Source organism: Fundulus heteroclitus, chromosome 10 (genome assembly GCF_011125445.2).
Source record: "Fundulus heteroclitus isolate FHET01 chromosome 10, MU-UCD_Fhet_4.1, whole genome shotgun sequence".
NCBI lineage: Eukaryota > Metazoa > Chordata > Actinopteri > Cyprinodontiformes > Fundulidae > Fundulus > Fundulus heteroclitus.
The window spans coordinates 3189511-3212073 of record NC_046370.1 but is presented as its reverse complement, the minus strand read 5'-3'; the positions used below and the strand labels follow the sequence as shown (position 1 = coordinate 3212073).

The 22563-nt window shown below is 41.9% G+C and overlaps 1 protein-coding gene across 1 annotated transcript in view; it reads left to right on the top strand.

Annotated features, from left to right (window-relative positions):
* lrp2b (low density lipoprotein receptor-related protein 2b) overlaps nucleotides 1-22563 on the top strand; it is a 56054-nt gene that overhangs the window by 20870 nt on the left and 12621 nt on the right. The window contains exons 32-64 of the mRNA XM_036141799.1: nucleotides 100-266; nucleotides 1247-1390; nucleotides 1624-1733; nucleotides 1946-2123; nucleotides 2694-2907; nucleotides 4153-4389; nucleotides 4485-4676; nucleotides 4796-5268; nucleotides 6311-6758; nucleotides 6857-7022; nucleotides 7113-7271; nucleotides 7356-7645; nucleotides 7945-8148; nucleotides 8267-8509; nucleotides 9670-9795; nucleotides 9896-10015; nucleotides 10175-10306; nucleotides 11730-11931; nucleotides 12007-12302; nucleotides 13796-14312; nucleotides 14399-14554; nucleotides 14945-15115; nucleotides 15268-15491; nucleotides 15594-15771; nucleotides 16796-16992; nucleotides 17148-17393; nucleotides 17558-17686; nucleotides 18007-18126; nucleotides 18373-18489; nucleotides 19657-19773; nucleotides 20613-20750; nucleotides 21195-21317; nucleotides 22325-22453. Of these exons, the coding sequence (XP_035997692.1) occupies nucleotides 100-266; nucleotides 1247-1390; nucleotides 1624-1733; nucleotides 1946-2123; nucleotides 2694-2907; nucleotides 4153-4389; nucleotides 4485-4676; nucleotides 4796-5268; nucleotides 6311-6758; nucleotides 6857-7022; nucleotides 7113-7271; nucleotides 7356-7645; nucleotides 7945-8148; nucleotides 8267-8509; nucleotides 9670-9795; nucleotides 9896-10015; nucleotides 10175-10306; nucleotides 11730-11931; nucleotides 12007-12302; nucleotides 13796-14312; nucleotides 14399-14554; nucleotides 14945-15115; nucleotides 15268-15491; nucleotides 15594-15771; nucleotides 16796-16992; nucleotides 17148-17393; nucleotides 17558-17686; nucleotides 18007-18126; nucleotides 18373-18489; nucleotides 19657-19773; nucleotides 20613-20750; nucleotides 21195-21317; nucleotides 22325-22453 (6663 nt within the window). The remainder of the gene's footprint in view (nucleotides 1-99; nucleotides 267-1246; nucleotides 1391-1623; nucleotides 1734-1945; nucleotides 2124-2693; nucleotides 2908-4152; nucleotides 4390-4484; nucleotides 4677-4795; nucleotides 5269-6310; nucleotides 6759-6856; nucleotides 7023-7112; nucleotides 7272-7355; nucleotides 7646-7944; nucleotides 8149-8266; nucleotides 8510-9669; nucleotides 9796-9895; nucleotides 10016-10174; nucleotides 10307-11729; nucleotides 11932-12006; nucleotides 12303-13795; nucleotides 14313-14398; nucleotides 14555-14944; nucleotides 15116-15267; nucleotides 15492-15593; nucleotides 15772-16795; nucleotides 16993-17147; nucleotides 17394-17557; nucleotides 17687-18006; nucleotides 18127-18372; nucleotides 18490-19656; nucleotides 19774-20612; nucleotides 20751-21194; nucleotides 21318-22324; nucleotides 22454-22563) is intronic.

The following is a 22563-nucleotide window of genomic DNA, read 5'->3' as shown; positions in this document are numbered from 1 at the left end:
TCGATATTATGTGATACATATTTTATATGTAGAGTGCACGGTTCTTTACAACCTAATATTTTAGACTTCCTCATCATGCATACATCTCTTTTATTGTAGACGATTCTCCCTTCTTGATGGTGGTCAGGGACTCTGTGATCTTTGGCATTCCTCTGGACCCAACTGACCCATCCAACAATGCCATGGCTCCCATATCTGGCATCAACCAGGGACAAGACGTTGACTTTGATGACCAGGAGCAGTATGTCTATTGGGTGCAGAGCCCCGTGAGTGAATATTATAAAGAAGACTTTCTTATAAAGGAAACTTTCTTATTCTTCTGATTTTGCTGAATATATGATTGTTGTTAGTTATTTACAATTTGATTTAATGCTTAAAGGTATATAGCCACGTTGTATACTTATATAAAAAGACCAAAAACCATTTGATCATGATAAAATAAGGTTATATATACCAAGCCTGCATCCTGATAATGTTTAGATGGTCCTTATGGATAAATATAGCCCCAGCACCAGGCGCGATGACCAGATATAAACAGACATGGCACCATCTAGCGACAATATCGCAGATCTATCATAATGCCGGTTTGCTTAAATAATAAAACAGTATTAAATAATGCTGGACCGAAACTGATCCTTAGCAATGCCTCGCAGTAAAGCAGCAGTTCAGCGTGATCGAAAACCAACCGTTATTAATTAGATAAATTACAGCAACTTTAAGAGCCTCATATCAGAATATTTACTCACGTCAGTCAACTCTGCATCACATCTGAGCCTCGGTAGGTTTAGCTTCCGCTTCAGTGAACACCAATGTTCAGAATGTATACCCAGAGTCATTCCAGCCTTTTCCTTCTTGGAATCTTTTTTTTTTTTTGTTGTTGCATTTTTCTTCACTAGATCTTGGACCCTTCTTCATTGTTTCGCTGGGAGATGCTAATAGCTGTTAGCCACTTCCTTGTTTTATTCCCTGCTGCGCCTGCGCAGTACGTACTTCCTCTGTTATTAAAAATAAACACGGAAGCCTTTATTTACCAACAAACTGAGCAAAAGCAAAGCATAAAACGCCTACATAATTACTAATACGCCAGCAGGACGTGATGATCTTTCATAAAAACTTTGTACGCTGCCAGAGTCAGCTACTGACGTATACATAAAAAAAAGTAAAATAACGTGGCTATGCACCTTTAATTTGAACTGCTCTATTTATAAGATGCTTTTGTTGAGATCTCATTTTGTTCTGTTTTTAGGGTTCAATTTGGCGAATCAAAACCAACGGCAGTGACAGAGATCAGTTTGCTCCGGCTGCTTACATGGGCTCGCCATCTGGTCTGGCCTTTGATTGGATAAGCCGAATAATGTATTACACTAATCCCACCAGCCGGACCATTGAAGTGAGGACTTTTTCTTTTTAAGTTACTGAGTACTGATTACTGCACATTGCCAGAACTTGTCCTAGATTACGCAGCTAATCATAACTGAACATTTAAAACGCTAAATAAAACTGGAAAAGAGCTTTATTCTGGCAGCTGTTGTGGTTTTACTTGAGCCTTCGGGTGTTTTTGGTCCATAGGAGGTGTTTTTGATTTGCTGTCATGTAACTAAATGAATAAAACTGTGGTTTCAGGTTATCCGCGTAGATGGAGATGAGAAATACAGGAAAACAATAATCGCCTCCACTGGCAAACCAGAGGGAGCAGGAGAGCCTTTTGGAATTGCACTGGATCCAGCCCGGGGGTAATGCATCTGTTCACAAAAAGAAACAAACAAGAAACCTCAGGAAGTTAGCCGTCTCATTTTGCTTCTAATACAGGCCGTGTTACTTGATATAAAACGTTAAATGGTTGCTCCAGATTTTGTCTACGTAGCGTGATTCATTTGTTCAGCCATTTCTGAAAAAAACAAACAAAAAAAAAAACACTTGTTCTCACATCTGTCTCTCTCTGAAGGAAGCTGTTTTGGACAGACAAAGGGTCAGATAGTGGCGTTCCTCCAAAGGTTGGCAGCGCTGATATGGATGGAGGCAACCTGAAGACGCTTTACACCGGGAACCTGGCGAACATTGGCTTTCTCGCTGCCGATATCTCCACCATGAAACTGTACTGGGGAGTTTCAGGGTCAGGGGTGGTACGTTAAAAAATACCAGCCCGAGTCGTCAAGTTTTACCAATAATTATTTACCTAAGTAGTTATTTTCTGTCTTAAGTTCAACTATCAAGCAAAAAAATCAGATAAAGCTTATGGGTTTGTGCTTTCATGCAAAAATTGGGATAATCTTGATATTCCTTTGAAACTTTAAACCTATCAAAGAACCTGTTGCCCTTTTTATCTTATATGTTATGAAATTGAGGGGAAAAATATAAGGGTAATCGTCACATTCGGGTTAAAGCTTAATGTAATATTGGCAGTCAGTATCAGCAAGGAAGATTGGTGAATAGGACCATTAGACCATTTAGTATTTTATTATTTTCTTTTGTAAAAGTTATTATTTTTTGCATAGATGACCAAGCTCTTGTGGATGTTTATTACCAGCCCCTTATATATTATTAAGCAATGTCAAACTCTGATCCTGTAATATTTCTTGTGATAATTCTAACAAGTACTTCTTTGTTTATTTGTTTCAAATTTTGTTTATCTTTCTCGTTTTGTTCTCCTTTATTTTTTTTTAACTCTCAACCATAATGTTTTGTTTGCTCAGATTGAATCCGGCACCATGGATGGAGTGACTCGTGTCACAGTGGTCAGCGGCCTGTCCCATCCGTGGGGGCTTACAGTCCACCAGAACCACCTCTACTACACCGACCTGGACTATGAGGTCATTGAGAGGGTGGACAAGGAAAATGGAGCCAACATGGTGGTGATGCGGAGCGGCATGTCCGGCCTGCACGCCATAAAAGTCCATGCTCGGGACAGTATGTATATATTTATATAGACCTATGTTGATAAAAACCGGTATTTCCATGTCTTTCAACGATAAGAACATTGTAGGCAATCTCTTATATTTGGCTTTTGTAAAGCTTTGATATTTTACTATTTCTCTTTGACAACTGTAAGATCAGCGCTGAAAGTGTTTTTTTTCTTGCCTTCCAGTCAGATTTATCATAAACACATTCCATCATGTATGTGTGAGAAAGCAGTTGCTGTATAAAAAAAAAGCTTCACAAATATTTTAAAATTAAGACAAAATGTCAAGTTGGTATTTCAAACTTTCTTTAGCGTCTTATATTATAGATTAGCATAACTAGTGCATTTCAAACAGAGGCATGTTTTTGTATTCCTAAAGAATGAAGACCTTTACCTTAACGCAGAAATGTTTCAACAGGTTGACATCTGGGGATAATTAGCAAAACCTATATTTTTACTTAATTCTTGTCCCCATTCAAAGAAACAATAAAGAAAGAGATGGAGGTTGCAATACTCAGAAGGATAAAACGGGGCAAATTTCCTGTAGTCGGTTTAGCCTTCATGTTATTTGCTGAAAGTAACGCTCTCACCGAGTCTGACACGTCCATTTAAATGGCTTCTTACAACTACGCGTGTGCTTTGATCAGACACAAGCAGCAATTATGTAGCTCAAATGTGTCCAAAGTTAATCCTCAAAGGCCAGTGTCCTGCATGTTTTATTAGTTTCCCTGATTCAACACCCCAGAATGAGCTAGGTGACATCCTTGGAAGTAATTTGGCCGTTTGAATCAGGTGTGATGAAGTAAGGACACATCCAAAAACCTGCAGGACACCAGGCCCTGCAGACTGGAGCTATGCACCCTCGTGTGAATTCAGCGATCTGAAAAATATCAGGTTTTAGAGTTTACGACCAACTGGTCAGCAGTCAGGGAGCACAACATCATGAAAATCAACCAGTTTTTCTAGTTATCAAGGCTTATGTTACTCCTAACCCGACATTGTGGCAAAAACTAAAAGATAAACGTAATTTTTTTTTTTTTTAAATTACTTCTTTCATTTGTGGATCTCACACATATTATTGTGAAGGGAAAGAAGGAAAGAGCAAGTGTCGGAAAGAATATGCGTCAATTCCTAATTCCACCCATTTTTCTTTGTGGTTACATTTGTGTCACTAGTTTAGCAGCATTTCGTTAATCTCAGTCTAGTTTAGTCTAGTAACACCCAGTTTCCCCTCCCTGTTTCCTTTCCCTCAGACTCAGCAGGAACTGCAAATGGCTGTAGCTCCAACAACGGAGGCTGTCCGCACCTCTGTCTTCCCAAACCTGGAAATCAGAAGACCTGTGCCTGCACCACAGGATTTTACCCCTCTCCTGACGGTGCCCGCTGTGAAGAGTACGAATCGTTCGCCGTCGTCGCCACAACCAAGTACATCCGTGGCTTCCACATAAACAGCTCGGACCACTCTGAGGCAATGGTGCCCGTTGGCCGATGTATGTCGACGATATATTGTTGGGCATTTCGGTTCTCCAGTCAGTTTTGCAAATCTTCCACTAACAGCAGTTGGGATCTGACCATTTCTTTACAGCGATTTATTCCACTAAGAATTTGCTGGACCTCCACATTGAATCGGGCTTTATTTACTGGAGTGAGGACAGCAGCTACTCGTCATACAGGGGCATCTTCAGGGCCAAAACGGATGGAGGAGGTTACAGCCGTGTCATCGATTCGGGCGTTGGTGTAGGAGGCGTTCAGGGACTGGCCGTAGACTGGGTTGCAGGTATGTAAGAGTCTTCCTAAAGCTATGGAAAAATATACACATTTCTCTTCTTTAAGATGTGAGTTGTGATGGAGATTATAGGATGTAATATTTTACAATCTTCCCTTTTCCACTGTAAGGCAATCTGTACTTCACCAATGCCTTTGAAAAAGAGACCTTCCTGGAGGTGCTGGCCATCAACTCCACCTACCGAATGGTTCTCCTCAGGAGTTTCGAGGACCAGCCCAGGGACCTGGCGGTCAGCCCCAAACTCCGCTACCTCTTCTGGGCGGATGGTGGCCAATCGCCCAAAATTGAGCGTGCCCTGCTGGACGGGACAAATCGCACTGTTTTGGCATCTGAGAGCCTTGCGTCACCTCGAGGTCTAACTGTTGATTATACCAATAACTTCCTCTACTGGACTGACGATGTTCTTGACATGATCTCCCGCATGGCCGCGGATGGGACGGAGCGGCAGATCATCCGCTACGGAAGCCGCTATCCGTCTCCAACAGGATTGGCTATTTTTGGAAACTACATGCTGTGGGTGGATAAGAAGCTTGAAAAGCTTTTCCAGGCCAGTAAGGATCCGGCCAATACTAACCAGCCAGAAGTGAGTAATGGGTTTAATTCAACAGCAGCTGCTGTTAAACTTTCTGCAGAAATACCTAAAGCCTTTTGGTGCTAAGCGCAGAATATGGGCACAAATTTTGCACGATTGTATAATCTATACCTTCAAATGACCGGTTCTGAATTTTACTAACAAAAAATAAATAACAAAAATACCAAAACTTTTCACAGACATCTTTTACAGAAAACAAAAACTTACATTTTAATTTATATTGAAATAACATTTATTAACTGTTTCAGGTTTTGATTATTTTAAGATCTTCACAATGCTTTGTTTCCAGTCCACCAAACTGGTCAATAAACTTTAGTCTTTTTTTTTTTTGTTTTCAAGCTTATTTTATTAGTTAAACTACACGAAAAACACAAACTTGGATTAATGGGAACACTGTTACCATCAAGCAGTGATATACGTAGTATGTATTGGGTTCCTTCAAAGTCTGGAAAAGTGCTTAATATAGGTATTTTTATAGGTTTTAAATGGTAAGGAAACAAGAAGAGGGTGAAAAAAACATTTAGATTTTGAAACTATGTTACATATATCTAGAAGTTCTCAATAAAACTAATTATCTGCCCATTTTTCAATTTGTCCATTCACACATGAGTTTGTATCTCCCCCTATCATTTATTCTCTCCAGTCTGGTTATATATCTTAAGTCTGAACTCTGTAGAAATATCTGCCCTAAGTTAAGCATGATGTTTAGCATTTATGCTTAGGCGCCGCAAAAAATATGGAAATTTGAGAAAAAATGTGCAGGAACCTCTATAATCTCCACAACAGTGTTAATGTGGAAATGTCTTGGTTAAATTAAAATGAGATCTCTTTATGGTCATTTTGTTGCAGAACTAGTTTTATATATAGCTGGATCTTTTATAACAGTTTATTGCATCATTGCAGTTTGGGCCAGAAACTAATTTTTACTCACAAACATCAGTATTCCCTCTTGAAAGTCTTGCTAAAAGCGACAGCGATTCAAATGTTCTCTGCCCTTGCTTGTAATCAGTAAGCTGGTTTTTGTTGCCACCAGGTAATACGGGACAGCCTAGAGGGGCTGATGGACGTCACCGTCTTCGACTCTCACGTTCAGCCCACCTCCGCCAACCTGGTGGGCTTCAACCCCTGCCAGGAAAACAACGGACGCTGCCAGCAGCTCTGCTTCGCCATTCCCGACCAGGAGAAACCCAAATGCGGCTGCGCTCACGGCTCGCTCCTTAGTAACGGAGTATCGTGCGGTTACGGCCTGGATGAGTTCCTAGTCTTCACCACGGACTACACGGTGAATAGTCTGAGATTAGACCCAGCGGATCACAGCGTTCCCTACCCGACCGTCAACTTGGGCTACAACGTTCTGGCGCTGGATTACGACTTTAAGGGGAAGCGGATTTTCTTCACCCAGTCGATGGGAATCGGTCGGAGCAGGATTGGCTACATCTCAACGACATCCATCACCAGCCCTCCTGTAATCTTGGCCTCCAGTGAGTTCAAGGCGAAGCTTCAGCTCATTGAACTTTTTTTTTTTATTATTGTGGTCACTTTTGTTCATATTAATGCCCTGTGCTTACTTAATCCCCAGACCTGGATGACCCAGACGGGTTGGCTTATGATTGGATCCACAAGCGTCTCTACTTCACCGACTACTATAGGCGTAATGTCCAGTCGATTGGGCTGGACGGGCAGAACCGCTCAGTAATTGTTCACGCAAACCGTCCCAGGGGCATCATCGTTGACCCGTGCTACGGGTAAAGGCCGTTATAAACTGATTTAATTGTACTTGTAGAGTACATTGTGTGTAATGTCTGCTCTCTTTTTTCTCATTTCCTTATTCTCAGTTACTTGTACTGGACCGACTGGGGCACTCCGGCTAAGATTGAGAGGGCAACGCTGGGTGGGAATTTCAGGACCTCCATCATCAACGACAGTCTGACGACGCCGAATGGCCTGTCTATAGACTATGAGGAGAGGATGCTCTACTGGGCTGATGCAGGGCTGTAAGTCTAAAATGTTCCTACGCCATAGATAAAGGAGAACTTCCCTCACCTCTTCATTCGCGTTTTTCCATTGCCTTTCCACAGCGACAAGATCGAACGGGCCACCCTGGACGGCAGGAACCGACAGGTGATCGTGCAGGGAGTCCAGTACCCGTTTTCCATGACCGTGTTCCAGCAGGACATCTTCTGGACGGACTGGACAGAGCGGGCGGTGTTCAGGGCAGGAAAGGACGACGGCTCTGGCTTTGCGGTGCTGGCCCAGGACATGCAGTATCGACCCAATGACATCCACGTCTATTCAGGCTCTAAGCAGGAGGTGTGCTCCAGCTTCTGTCAGCAGTTCAACGGAGGTTGTAGTCACATCTGTGTTTCAGGTGAGTACTTGTCAATTGTGTAGTTGCTAAAAAAAAAAACGCTCCAGTGTAGAATGACCTTTTTGTTCACTTTTCTGGGTCTGCATCAGAGTCTTTGTCCGTCTACCTTTAACATGATAAGATTTAAGTCCAAAGAAATCAAACCAAGTAATAGGTAGACGTTTGACTTAAAGTGTTAAGTGTTCAATGTAGAGAATTTGAAACACTTTGCACAACATGGAGAGACACTTTTAATTGAGAAGTCAGATTAGCTCCGGTTCAATCGCCGTCCTTCCCTTTCTCCATAATCATTCCTACAGGTCCTGTGGGACCTGAATGCCAGTGTCCTCATGAGGGGAGCTGGTACCTCGCAAATAATGGCAAAGACTGCATCAAAGACACGGGGAAACGATGTCAGCCTGAACAGTTCACCTGTCTGAACGGGAACTGCATTTCAACACGGTGGAAATGTGACGGTTTCAACGACTGCCAGGATAACTCTGATGAGCTGGAGAGAGTGTGTGGTGAGAACAAAATCAATGTTTATGTATCTATTGAATGAAATGGTGGCTTTCTTTTTATTTTAAAAAAAGCTAATTCTACAACAAAAGTGAAGCTGTAATCTCCTATTGTGCTCCCAAGCTTTCCACACCTGCTCGTCCTTGGACTTCACCTGCGACAACGGTCGCTGCGTCCCGATGAGCTACGTCTGCGACTACACCGATGACTGCGGCGACAACAGCGATGAGCGGGGCTGCGCCTTCCCCACATGTAACCCGGCAACGGAGTTCACCTGCTCCAACGGACGCTGCATCAACTCCGACTTCGTCTGCGACGGCCGCAACGACTGTCGGGACAACGCTACGTCTGATGAAATCAACTGCCGTGAGTCACATGACCTGGCCAGAGGTTGATTCATGGACCAAAAAAGCATAGATTTGCTCCCTCCAACCATCTTTCCATCCATCCATTCATTTATTCTTCAATCCATCCATTTATTCCGTTCATCCATCCATTCATTTATTCTTCAATCCATCCATTTATTCCGTTCATCCATCCATTCATTCATTAAGCCATCATCCATCTATTCATCCATCCATTCATCAACCAACCATCCATCCATCCATCCATCCATCCATCATTCATCCATCCATTCATCCATCCATCCATCCATCCATTATTCCATCCATCCATCATTCATCCACCCATTCATCCATCATCCAACCAACCAACCAACCATTCATGCATCTGTATTCTATCCATCCATCTATTAATCCATCATACATCCATCATACATCCTTCTATCCATCCATCCATCTATTCATCCAACCAACCAACCATTCATGCATCCGTCTTCCATCCAACCATGAATCCATCCATCCATCTATTAATCCATCATACATCCTTCCATCCATTCATCCATCTATTAATCTACCCATCCATCCATCTATCCATCCATCCATCCATCCATCCATCCATCCATCCATCCATCCATCCATTCATCCATCATCCAACCAACCAACCATTCATGCATCTGTATTCTATCCATCCATCTATTAATCCATCATCCATCCATCCATCCATCCATCCATCCATCCATCCATCCATCCATCCATCCATCCATTAATCCATCCATCCATCTATTCAGCCAACCAACCAACCAACCATTCATGCATCCGTCTTCCATCCATCCATGAATCCATCCATCCATCTATTAATCCATCATACATCCTTCCATCCATTCATTCATCTGTTAATCCATCCATCCATCCATCCATCCATCCAATTTCTGTGATTTTTGCTAATTAGATTCTGGATAAGTACTGCATTTTGATCAGCAAAATGTGTAGGAACCCCAGACACAGAGAACTCATGACTCACAGAAAGAAGCTGTTACAACTCCAGACAACCGGGTGTTCTTTAGCAACTAAATGAAATGCAGTCAAATAGTCTGTTGAGTTTTCTGGCACCCAAATGGAGTCTGTTTAAAACACATCTATGTGGTACAGAAATATGATCTTAAGGTGTCTTTCATCCTTTTTCAGCTGACCGCATATGTCCAACTGGTCAGGTCAAGTGTGAACGCAACAATATCTGCATCTACCCTGAAAACCTGTGTGATGGTTTTAACAACTGTGGCGACAACAGCGACGAGAATCCCCTCTTTTGTGGTAAAAGACCAAAAGAAAATCTCTTCCTTTGTTGAGATTTGATATTTAAAGGTTTTGTTGTTTAAGCTCAACTTTTTGTCTCTGTGCATCACCCCTGCAGCTGGACGAACATGCGCCTCCGATCAGTTCCGTTGTGATGAAGGAAAGTGCATTCCTCAGTCGTGGGTCTGTGACTCCATCACTGACTGCAACGACAAGACCGATGAACCGCCTTCTTGTGGTAAACCGTCTGCATTTAAGTGTCAAATCTATTAGTTTTGTGACTCCACCTTTTTGCATTTTTAATCAACATTTCCTTGCATGAAGCAAAATACATTGATTTGAACTTGACTCCTTTTGCACTGAAATGCACTTTAAAGGAATTTCATATTTTGTGCAGAGGACATAGTCAGAACATGCGCTGCGGATCAGTTCACGTGTAGCAACGGGAACTGCATCGTTCAATCAATGGTTTGTGACGGCAACAACGACTGCTGGGACAACAGCGACGAAGTTCCAGAGCTGCAGTGTGGTGAGGAAGCAGTCGGACATTTTTGTTACACTGTCTTGAAAAGTATTCTCACCCATTGCCATTATTCAGTTGTTTGTTTTTTTTTTCACGCTAGAATCACACAATTAAAATTATTTTTACAGGACTTTATCCCAAAGTATGTAATACTTATCAACTCAAAGGAAAAAATTCTGTGGCTTTCAAAAAAAAAGTTTTACAAAAAAAGAAATTGATAATTACTATTAACTCATTTGGTAACTTCTAAAAGTGTTTGGGTGCACTGACTTTTCTTTTGAGGTGGGAGGATATAAACTCTGGCTACACTCTTCAGATTTTTATTTCTCAAACCTGTTAAAAACGTTGTTCTACTATGAATCCTACGTAATTATGCACTACTTTGTCTATTACAGGAGTGAATGAATCTAGGTGTAATTCCCCCTCAAGTCGAAATCACGAAACCAAGTCGTTCTTAAAGTTACGGGCTTTAATCACACAAGGAGCATGATAGTGTGCCATGAGAACTGTTTGATATACAGACAGAAAGCGAATAAAAACTAATTATTTCAGTGTAAAGACATCGAAGAAACAACGCGACCATACATACATGACGCAACAGAAACTTGTCACGTTACATCTTTACGGTCAAACAAAGATAACAGTAACAAACATAAATGTACCTCATTGGCCGCTTTCCCTTGAGAGAAAATTTAAAATCTTCTGTCCTTCAATGCACTTTGCACTTTATCCAGTCTTCTTTAATTATTATTGCACAGTCTAAGCCAGAAGCTTGGTCCAGAATGTTCTTAATGAACAGGTAGCAACAATTAAAAAAAGTTAACACACCCCGTCAACACGCGGCAGCAAACTTTGGTTCCCCCCTTAATTAAGACATGTTATATCAAAACAAACAATATACATGAAATACACAAAATTAAGACTTTAATATTAAACTATTTTTTACTAGAAATATATGTATTTATGAACTCTATATTTTTAACCTAATATTTATTTATCTATTATTTATTTATTTATTCTGACTTTGATGGCAGCTACACTAGTCCTAATGAACCGGTCTTGTCCTGAATATTTAAAGATGTTTTCCTGCTTCAGCACAGCTGTACTGCAGACAAAATGACCTATTTGTCAAAAAGTTCTGTAGGTCTCATATTGGACTACTCATTTCATTCATGTCCGGTGAACAAAGGGAACATCAACATGCAATACTCAGATCTTAGGGACTAGACTTGATTCCCACATAGAATCACCATATAATACATTGAATTTGGTTGTTGTGGCAAAACTAAATGTGAAAAAGATCAAGATACACGACTAAGTTTTTAATACGCTGTACCACACCAATATTTCTCAGTTGTCATCATCATTCCTGCATCACATTGTAGTGCGTTACTGTTTATCGGTTCCAATCTTTCTCTGTCTCCTGTAGGCGAGCGCACCTGCAGCTCCAGCCAGTTCACCTGTCCTACCTGGTACCCGGGCCATCCACGCTGTGTGCCACAGAACTCTGTGTGCGACGGGGAGAAAGATTGCGCCAACGCAGCTGATGAGCTCCAGAACTGTCCCAACCGGACCTGCCACATGAACGAGTTCGCCTGCGCTAACGGGCTCTGCATCCTCATCCCCTACCAGTAAGTGTCAATCATTTGTTATAGCGTAACGTCAGACGTTTGTTTCCAGCAGGAACTAAACCCAGTTTCCTGCAGCTGCGACCGCGTGAACGACTGCGGAGACGGCAGCGACGAGCTGAACTGTAAGTACGACACCTGCAGCAGCAGCCAGTTCACCTGCGGCAACGGGGCCTGTATCCCAGCCTTCTACACCTGCGACGGGGATAACGACTGCCTGGACGGTTCAGACGAGGCGGACAGCTTGTGTGTCACGCCACAGCCGACCTGCTCGCCCCAGCAGTACCTGTGCGGCTCAGGAGAGTGCATTGACCTCCATAAGGTGTGCAACGGGCAGAAGGACTGCCAGGACAACAGTGATGAAAAAGGCTGCGGTGAGAGAACGAAGCTCATGTCATTTACTTTGTTTCATTTGTTACAGCGAGGACGGATTAAAGGTGTCACCCAAACAGGATTTGAGGCAGCAGATTAACCCTGATGAGATCCTAGAGAGACCTAATATTTCACACCATTTTGGTTGAATTAATTGAATTTATAGAAACCTACAGGGTCTTTTCTTTTTAAAATATGTCAAAATTGACACAAAACAAAAAAAGTAGATACCTTTGACCTAAGGACCACAAATTATCACAGAACATTATTGAATGTCGCATATTTGGATACATTTTCATCTTAACATAAACTACTGAGTTCCTCAGGACATTTTTGTTAATGTTTGTCCAACAGATGGTGCAACATTTTCCCATTCGAAGCATACAGTAAAATTTCACAAATTTTAACGTTTTTTGCAAGGGTGCCCAGCCACAGTAGTGCCAAATCAGATCACTGTTTAATTCAATTCAACTCAGTTAATTAATATAGCGGCAATTCAGAACGCATGTCCTCTCAAGGCCCTTTACAAAGTTAGTTACATTCAATCATACATTCCAAAAAAAGTTAAAAACAAAGCAACTGGACTTGTTTTCCATGGGTGAAGACGTTTCGCTTCCTCTCCAGGAAGCTTTCTCAATTCAAAAAGTCTGGAGTAATGTGCAGTACCAAGCTTTATACTGCTGCCTAACAAAGGCCTTGTAATGGCTTAGATAACATGCAAATTCAACCAAAACTGGTCCACCCCTTAGTAATGGGCAGTCGTTAAAGTCATAAATGCAGCAGATTGAGCCGAAACTGGTCCACTCCTCTGTAACGAGGAGTCGTTAGGGTTGTTATTGGCCTGACTTTTTTTGGAATGACCATGACCTGGATGACTGAGAATCTTCACCAGCATTCAATCATACAGTTATTTAAAGCGTATTCTAAACCCAGCAGATTGCATCGAGTCATTGACTTGCAGCCTTGCACTCCTCCTGGATGAGCAAACAGCCCCAGATGACAGTTGCCTGCATGTCCTGTTGACTTTGCAGCAATCCCTCACACCAAGCATGTATGTGGCGACAGTAGAGAGGAAAGCTCTCGTTTAACAGGAAGAAACCAAGCTCAGTGTGAATGGCCGTTAGCCGCGATCGTTCATATTAGCTAATGGTGTGCGTCTTTAAACAAATAGGATATGTATATTGTATTTTTATGGAATTTCATTATTATTTACCAACAAAAACATTGTAGAGCTATGTAAACGTACTGGCCATTAGAGTGAAAACCCCCCAAAACTCTAACTAATATTAGATTTTTTTCAGCGCCTATTTTAGTGTAATGGAGTTTTAAATATGTCTTTACACCTAAATATCATCAGCATTTGATACTTTTTACATCAGCTTTAGGGACGCTGCCATCTTCTATTATTGGGGACATTAGAGTTGTGGAATTATATTTGCTTTCTTAATTTTTGTCATTGCAAAAACTCATTTTTTTCCCTCCCCTTTCTGCTTAGGAGTCAACGAGTGCCTCAACCCACACGTCCACCAGTGCGCTCAGCTCTGCACGGACACCCTCACCGGCTATTACTGCTCCTGCAACCCAGGCTACCGTCTTATGCCCGACGGCAAAGCCTGCGAGGACCTGGATGAGTGCACCGACACGCCGGCTGTGTGCAGTCAAATCTGCGAGAACGCCGTTGGCTCGTACCACTGCAAATGTGCTCCGGGCTACATCCGCGAACCCGACGGGCGCACCTGTCGTCAGAACAGCGGCATCCCCTCATACCTGCTGTACACCAATCGCTACTACATCCGTTATTTATATGTCGACGGGACAAAAGCTGGTATCGCGCTGCAGGGGCTGTCCAACGTGGTTGCTGTAGATTATGATGACTATGAGAAGTGGATTTATTGGCTGGACGTGGGTGCAGGGAAGATTGAGAGAATGCGTTTTGATGGCAGCGGCAGGGAGACGCTGGCGGATCACAATATCGGAGGAGCTGAAGGCCTGGTTGTTGACTGGGTGGGCAGGTGAGTGAAAAAGGTTTGCAGCGAGAGGTTGTCTTCAGCTGTTGGAAATTAAAGTACGTGGGTAAGAATATGTTGTGTTCCCGCAGGAAGCTCTACTGGGTGGATAGTTACTACAGCTCAATTCATGTGATGGAGTTGGACGGGCGCTACCAGAAGAAGCTGGTGACTGGAGAGTTCAAAAATGGAAATGAGACATATTTCATCAGCCGACCACGTGCTGTGGCCGTCAACCCCAAATATGGGTACTGTCATGCACAAACACACCCAACTGAGACTCAAAAAAAGACATAAAAATGTGTTCCAGCGAATTATTCTTGTAGCTGGGACTTTAACAACTACTACTAATACAAATTCAATTCAATTTCAATTCAATTTTATTTATATAGCGCCAAATCATGAAACATGTCATCTCAAGGCACTTTACAAAGTCAAGTTCAATCATATTATACAGATTGGGTCAGAATAAATCATTATTAATACTAATACATCATTATTAACCTCCCAAGGGCTCAAGAATAATGGAATTGATCAAGAAAATATAATGCGTGTTTCTTTTTTGGTTTCGTTTTCGTTGAATAAATATAAATTCTAATATCTCCTACAATCACGCGTTTGACTCTATTTCTTCTTAGGTGGCTGTACTGGACCGACTGGGGAGACAAAGCGTACATCGGCAGAGCCGGCATGGACGGAAGAAACGTCAGCGCCATTATCACCACCAAGCTGGAGTGGCCCAATGCTCTGACCATCGACTACACCACCAATAAAATCTTCTTTGCTGATTCGCATCTCAACTTTTTGGAGTGAGTAGGCAGACTCAGAAGGAAGCTGGTATGCAGGGTTTTGCAAAATTGTGGTTGTACCTGTTGGGTATAACACTGGTTATACCCAACAGTTTTCATTTTGGAATTGCAAACGTAAAGCCGTTTGGTTGAAACCCTCCAAAATATGTCAGCTTTGCAGACATGGACGGCCAGAACCGGCACCGGGCCATTGCCGGCACTCTTCCCCATGTGTTTGCTGCCTCCCTGTTCGAAGACTGGATCTACTGGACGGACTGGAACACTCACACTATAGAGAGAGCGCACAAGTACACTGGCGAGCAGCGCACCGTCATGGGGAACAACACCCATCGGCCCTACGACATCCGAGTCCACCACCCCTACAGACAGCCAAGAAGTAAATGAATCTGTGCAGTGCGTGCCTTTAGATTGAGCGTCTGAGCAGACTGTAACGGAAATGCGGTGTTTTTTTTTTTTTTTGGACCGCTTTACTCCCCAGGTGAGAACCCTTGCTCTTCACATCATCTTACCTGCAGTCATCTGTGCCTGATCAGTCCTGGAGGTCAGCGTGCCTTCTGCGAGTGTCCTGATCACTTCATTGGCTTAGCTGTGGGATTTAAGATCCAGTGTGTGGCGGACTGCTCCAGCACCCAGTTCCGCTGTGGAGACAATGAGAAGTTAGTCTGACAGAACAAGCTGTTTTCTCTCTGTTTCATTCAGTAATCCCCGATTATACTTTTGTCTCATGTGTTTTTTTTTAATCAAATGACTCTTTACCGACTAATATGTCTAAGATGTCTTACTGAACTTAAGTTTTGAATTAATTTAATCATAGCAAGGAAACATAATTGTTCCATCCATTTAAACTGAATATTGCATTTTTTTTTTACACATTTGCTTTTCTTTATCTGAATATATCATATTATCAATTAATAATTGCCCAACACCCCCCCCCCCCTTTTTTTTCTGATAAGTTATTTTTCTTCTGCTTTACAATCTAACTTTGAATCCTCTTTTTTATGCATATTACTTAATCTACTGTTTAACTCTGGTGTCTTCTACTTGTTTTTGACACTGTCATGCCCAAATTTCCCCATTGTGGGACAATAAATGTATTTCTATTCTATTCTATTCCATGCCATTCTATTGAGTGCCCAGTTTCCCTCAAATTAAGATAAATTGTTGATGAAAAAAATGTATATGTGATAAACAAACACAATTTCAAAAACCTTAAAAGATTAGATAGGTTGTAGTAATTTATCAAATTAAGTAAAAACAATTTTAAATGATTAATTTAAACTACATATATTTATCCTAGATAAATATATGTGGGGAAGAGATAAAGAATGAAGAAATTCTAGACGATGAATCAAGTTTTAATGAATGCTTTCAACATGTTATTAATCATTCTTGTGATCAATAAATAATAATGCATTGTATTGTAAAGCTCTTTACATTGGAAGGTGTTGTACATTTATTACACTTTTGTTTATACTATATAACTATTCATTACATTGTGCTGCTTTTTGCTTACAGCACACATTCAAATAAAATACCAAATTTTAAACCTCTTCATAAGAATTTGTTAAATAGAGAAAGAAATTTTAAAGAAATTTGTTGACCAGGTTGTTTTTATTTTAATAAAAATCTATCTTGTGAATTTTTCTGATATTGCTTTTTTGTGTTTTTCCCCGCTGATAGATGCGTACCGATATGGTGGAAGTGTGACGGCCAATCAGACTGCGGCGACGGCTCAGACGAACCTCAGACCTGTCCGCCTCGATATTGCCCCGTCGGCCAGTTCCAGTGTCAGGATGGGAACTGCACCTTCCCCGGTTTCCTCTGCGACGGCCACCCGGACTGTCCTGACAGCTCAGACGAGGACGCTGCTCTCTGCAGTATGACGCTTTTAGAAACCTGCTACCATTAAGTGCATAACTGCAGCCAATCTAGTCGAAATGACTGATTACAGCCTCAAGTTTTACCTTTGATTATCTACATTCCCAGTTGTTTTAAACCTGGTTAGATTGTCAGTAAAACCTTCTTTCTGCAGGTGATCATCGATGTGAGGTCAACCAGTTCCAGTGTAAAAACAAGATGTGCATCCCTGTGTCCTGGCACTGCGATGGAATAAATGACTGCTCAGACGGCAGCGATGAGGACGCACAGACTTGTGCTCAGAGGACCTGCCGACCAGGAGAGTTCAAATGCGCAAACGGCCGCTGTCTACCGTCGAGCTATGTGTGCGATGCCCAGGACGATTGTGGCGACGGGTCAGACGAGCCGTATGAAATCTGCAGTAAGTATTAGAAGTGACCTGCCTCCATCATCAGAGTTTATAGCAACTATAACAGGGGTTGCTGCCTTGATTTCATTTCCTCGATGCCGTTCTGCAAATTCTTCACGTTCCGTCTCACCCGTCTCCTCGGTTCTCGTCTCTGATTCGTCTCTGTGTTTCCTCAGTGGGTCCAGACTACAAGTGCGATGAGGACACCGAGTTCTCCTGCAAGACAAACTACCGCTGCGTGCCTCAGTGGGCCCGCTGCGACGGCACAAACGACTGCCTGGACAACAGCGACGAGGAAGGCTGCGGTCAGTTCCTTATCTGTCAGCGCATGTCTTATCGTGTGTAGGGTTAGGGTTAGGCATCGTATTTCATCCGAGATTAATCGATTTTTATCTCGAAAATATCCACCATGACAAAATATACATTTGTCAACTTCTTGTCTTCTAAAATGTGTTGGTAGTTTGAAGAGTTATGCAGTTTTTCTTTGGGAATACCAACATTGAACCAAGAGTCCTGCACTATTCGCTTTAGTACCACGCTGCAGTCGTCGTACACACACACACACACACACACACACACACACACACACACACACACTAACCATGTGTTGAATCGCCCTAAACAGAGGAGCTGACCTGTGACCCTCTGGGAGATTTCCGCTGCGACAACCATCGCTGTGTTCCCATACGATGGAAGTGTGACGGCACCAACGACTGTGGCGACGGCTCAGATGAGAGAAACTGTGGTGAGACCCAAATTCTTCCTGCTTCAACTGAGTCCTTGCTCAAACTTCTGCAAAATGTGTTTTTTTTGTGTCCTTCATTTGTATTTTAATCCAATAAATTACCTTTTTGCTCCCCTGTTCATGTATTTCTGTTAAGTTTACCATATAAATCCGCTGCTTTGCTCATTAAAGGCTGGTGCTGTGCGTTATGTCCCACCACACAGTCTGGACTATGGATAAATGTTGCTGTGTGATTGATTTTTACAGAGCCAAGGTCTTGCACTGAGAGCGAGTTTCGATGCGACAACGCTCAATGCATTCCTGGAAGGTGGCGGTGCGACCACGATAACGACTGTGGGGACAATTCGGATGAACGAGACTGCGGTGAGTATGCGGTGCATTAAAACTCAGCTCTACATTTACCAGGGCTCCTGTACAACCTTTCTCTGGCTGCAGAAAAAGTGGGCAAGGAGAAATTCTTCTCAAACTATACATTTTTCATTCTAAGTTTAAACGACCAGCCTCATCGTGGACTTACCCACACACACACACACAGAAAGGGTTTTAATTCAACCCGTCAGTATTGACTTTTGTTGAGTTACAGACTGAGAACCAAAAGAGAAGGGCGCACTCATTCAAAAAGTATAAAAGGCACATTTTACTGTTTTTGACCTTCAGACAACTTTTAGTCACTCTTTTAAAGAGAACCTATTTGTCTAAGGCCTTGTACACATATAGCTAGAAATTTATAAAAACGAATATCTCCCCCGCATCATTTTTAAAAAAAATTACTGCACACACAGGATCATATTCAGAAAAGTTTCTAGTGTTATTGCAGGGGGGGGGGGGGGGGCATGGTAAAAATGGACGGGAGAAATTACCAATTTTGAGACATTACTTTAAAAATATGCATTGATGTCAGTGTTGAATTCAATTAAACAGTAAAACAGGCAGTTGAACTTAAAACAAGTCCACTTTAAAAGTGGTAATATTGTGATTTAAAGAAGATTGCAGTTTATTTTATTGTTATATGATTTACTGCAGTTGGCTTTTCGTTGATCAGCTGTAGAAAAGATTGGTTGGGGGGCACAACATTTTTTTTAAATCACAGTGGGGCCCTCCTAGAAAAGTTAGGGAACTACATTTGTAAACAGTCCATCTCAAACCCAACATAGAAATCAGCACTTCTCTGACAGCGTTCATTTTTCCTCTGCTACATGGCCCAGTCTAAAATAATAATGTCACACCACCATCTCATTATTCTTCACAGACTGTGGACCCTAAAACTCAGGATGTGTGTTTTCTCAAACCTCCGCTTTAGTGTGAGGTTTCAAAGATAATTGTTTTTAATGATTTTGTTATTTTCTCCTGAAACAAACAAGAAGCCATTTTGGCATTCAGAGGACAGTTCCGGCCTCAGCATATGATTTGTGGAATGCACAGATGATAACACCCATCTGGCATTTTTTACTGTGTACTCAGATGTCCTGAAAATAATTAAAACTTTGTAAGAAATTCAGAAATTTTGATGAGCTTTCCTCTCTCATTCAGAGCTGCTGACGTGTCGCCCGGGCTTCTTCCAGTGTGACTCCGGTCACTGCATCCCCACGGCGCTGCAGTGTGACGGCCGGGCCGACTGTCTGGATCTGTCCGACGAGACCAGCTGTCGTAAGCGAACACAAAAACCAACAATGACCCCCCCCCGCCCCTCATCACCAGGCCTCCATGGTGTTTTAGTGCACCTGTATTTATGACGATAAAATAATTTTTCCCGATTAATGCCTTCAAAAACTGACCATGTGAACTTAAAACACAATAGTTGACTCTTTAATTACTAAATTAAAGACAAATCAAGTCAAGAATATCAGTTTAATTCCCTTCAAACTTAGTTTACTTTTTTTATTTCACGTGGGAGCATCTAGACTTAGAAATGGTTTTCTACACTTTAAAGCTTAAAAGAATGGAATAAAATGTACTTAGTGGCACAAAAGTTCCTTTCTTTGTTTGTTTTAATTCAGCGTTTTTACTAATTTTTAGTAAAAGCTTTATTAGATTTTATGCTGGGACTGTTTCATGTTCAATGGACACTGAAACGGGAAGGTAAAAGAGGAAAAAAAGGAGAGAAACAAATGAGACAAAATGCTAAATGGAAGAAAATCTGAAAGAGGAGAGAAAAAGGAGAAAGCAACATAACATTGCCTGCTTCTACACCTGCAAAGAGATATAAAAAAAAAAAAAAAACATCAAAAACAACCAGTAAGGTATTACAGGTACAAATAACCAACGCCTTGATACCATCACTGATATAAAAAAGTGTGTTATATGATAGACATGTAACAATAACAATATACTTGAATGATACACTGGATCTAGTAAATTTCTTTTTCACGTAAATATTTTCTTGTTTCACTTTAAGTAATGTAATGTTTTATCTCATTAACAATGTCGTTGTTTACACATAGGTAATTTGCAGCAAAGTAATTGTCTGATTCTTCCCACCTTATCAGCCACTCGTTACCCAGGGGGCCGATGGTGTCCTCCGAGTCAGTTCCAGTGTGCGAATCGGCTGTGTGTGCATCAGAGCTGGGTGTGTGACGGCGTCGACGACTGCGGCGATCGCTCCGATGAAGTCCTCAGTCTTTGCTGTGAGAGAAATTACCTATTCACTATGACATTCTGTAAAAAGTTTAGTTTTATTTACTTTGATATCTTACGTATCCACATTAATCAAAGGTCAAACGGCATCATGTTAAACATCATTAATTTAAGTTTGTAGTCCAACTGTTTTTGATGTTTGCTTTTAGTTTCTATTCTTCCATGTCTATTTTATTCCGACTTGCTTTTATTCTGTTTTATTTTCCTATATTTTAATCATGTAAAGCACTTTGCATTGTCTCTGTACTGAAATGTGCTATACAAATAAATTTGCCTTGCCTTGCCTTAAAGAGAGAAAGAAGATAGATTGGGGATTTATATCGTTTAAACATTTTATACTGTGAATTCTGAGATAAGATAATTAAAACAATAGTTTAAACTGTTGCTCATTTCAGTAAAAAAACAGAAGTAAAATCTGATTTGTTTCTAACCAGTGAACATCACCTGTGAGATGCCGTCGCGGTTCCGCTGTGCCAACGGTTACTGCATCTACTCCGGCCTGCTCTGCAATATGAAGGATGACTGTGGAGATGGCAGCGATGAAAAGGAAGACCTCTGTATGACTCCCATGCACACATGGCACAAACAGCATAGATTATCAGCCTTTATTAATCACAATACCCCATGATAACCCATAATACCAACCGCCACAGAGACAGTTTCTTCCCCCAGGCTGCCACAAAACAATGAACACCTTACAGCCTGATTAGTCAGCTGGACTGCTATCAAACAAAACTGCACAACCTCCCTTTTTTATTTTGCAACGAAAGGGAAAAAAGCACTAATGTCTAATGTCTAATGTCTGTACACTTTGAGCGCTGTAACCAGAGTCAGATTTCTTGATCTTGTACGCATTAATGGCCAAAATTCTGATTCTGACGCTGATTCGAATCCATCCAACTCAAAATAACAAGAGAAAAACATACAAACGTGGTCAAGTGCACATCTGCAAACTACAAATCAGGTTAAGTGCTCTGCTCCGCAATGTAGTTGCCCATTCGTTTTGTCTTTTAAATGTGCCCATAACCAGATTTGTGATAAGTTTCTGAGCTCGCCAAGCATTAGTCTAAAGCCCACTAATGCTCTGACCTCTCCTGAACCCAGGTCGGTGAAACGGGAAATCCCGATGTAAAACCGGTGACCGCACAGGTCGCAAAGCCTCAAACATCCAGATGATAAGAAAGTAGTTCACTTCATGAAAATGTTGCACAATCGGCTTAAACCTCCATCAAATTATTCTTAGAAAAGATTATATTGTTAGAGGCAGGGTGGACATTGCCACTGGCTAGTTGATGGAAAACACACTCGTGTGTTGGTCGTATCGTGCTACAGTCTCCGACCTCACAGCGGTCTCACCGGCTCTCTGTTCATGTGTGTTTCTCTGCATCTTCTTCCCCGTTGGCGCCGCAGTGTTGTTGCTAAGTGACTATGCAGAGAAAGTATTAGATCTGTAGCCCTCGGGGGGGGGGGGGGGGGGGGGGGGGGGTGTTCTGTGAGGTTGGCTGGCTAGAAACACTCAGCTCCGTTCGGGTCCAGTTAATGAATCAGCGCGTGTCCTTCACAGGCCGGGAGCCCACCCTGCCCCCCTGCACCCTGGAAGAATTCAAATGCACCAACGGACACTGTGTGGCCCTGCCGTATGTCTGCGACCACAATGACAACTGCGGGGACCGTACAGATGAAATGGGCTGCAGTGAGTAACACAAGCACTTATTAAACTACAGTTATTCTTTGTCTGTTTATGTGGAAATCAAGATAGCAACGGGGGCTTTTAGGGTTTATGATGGACACCTCAAAGGGCAT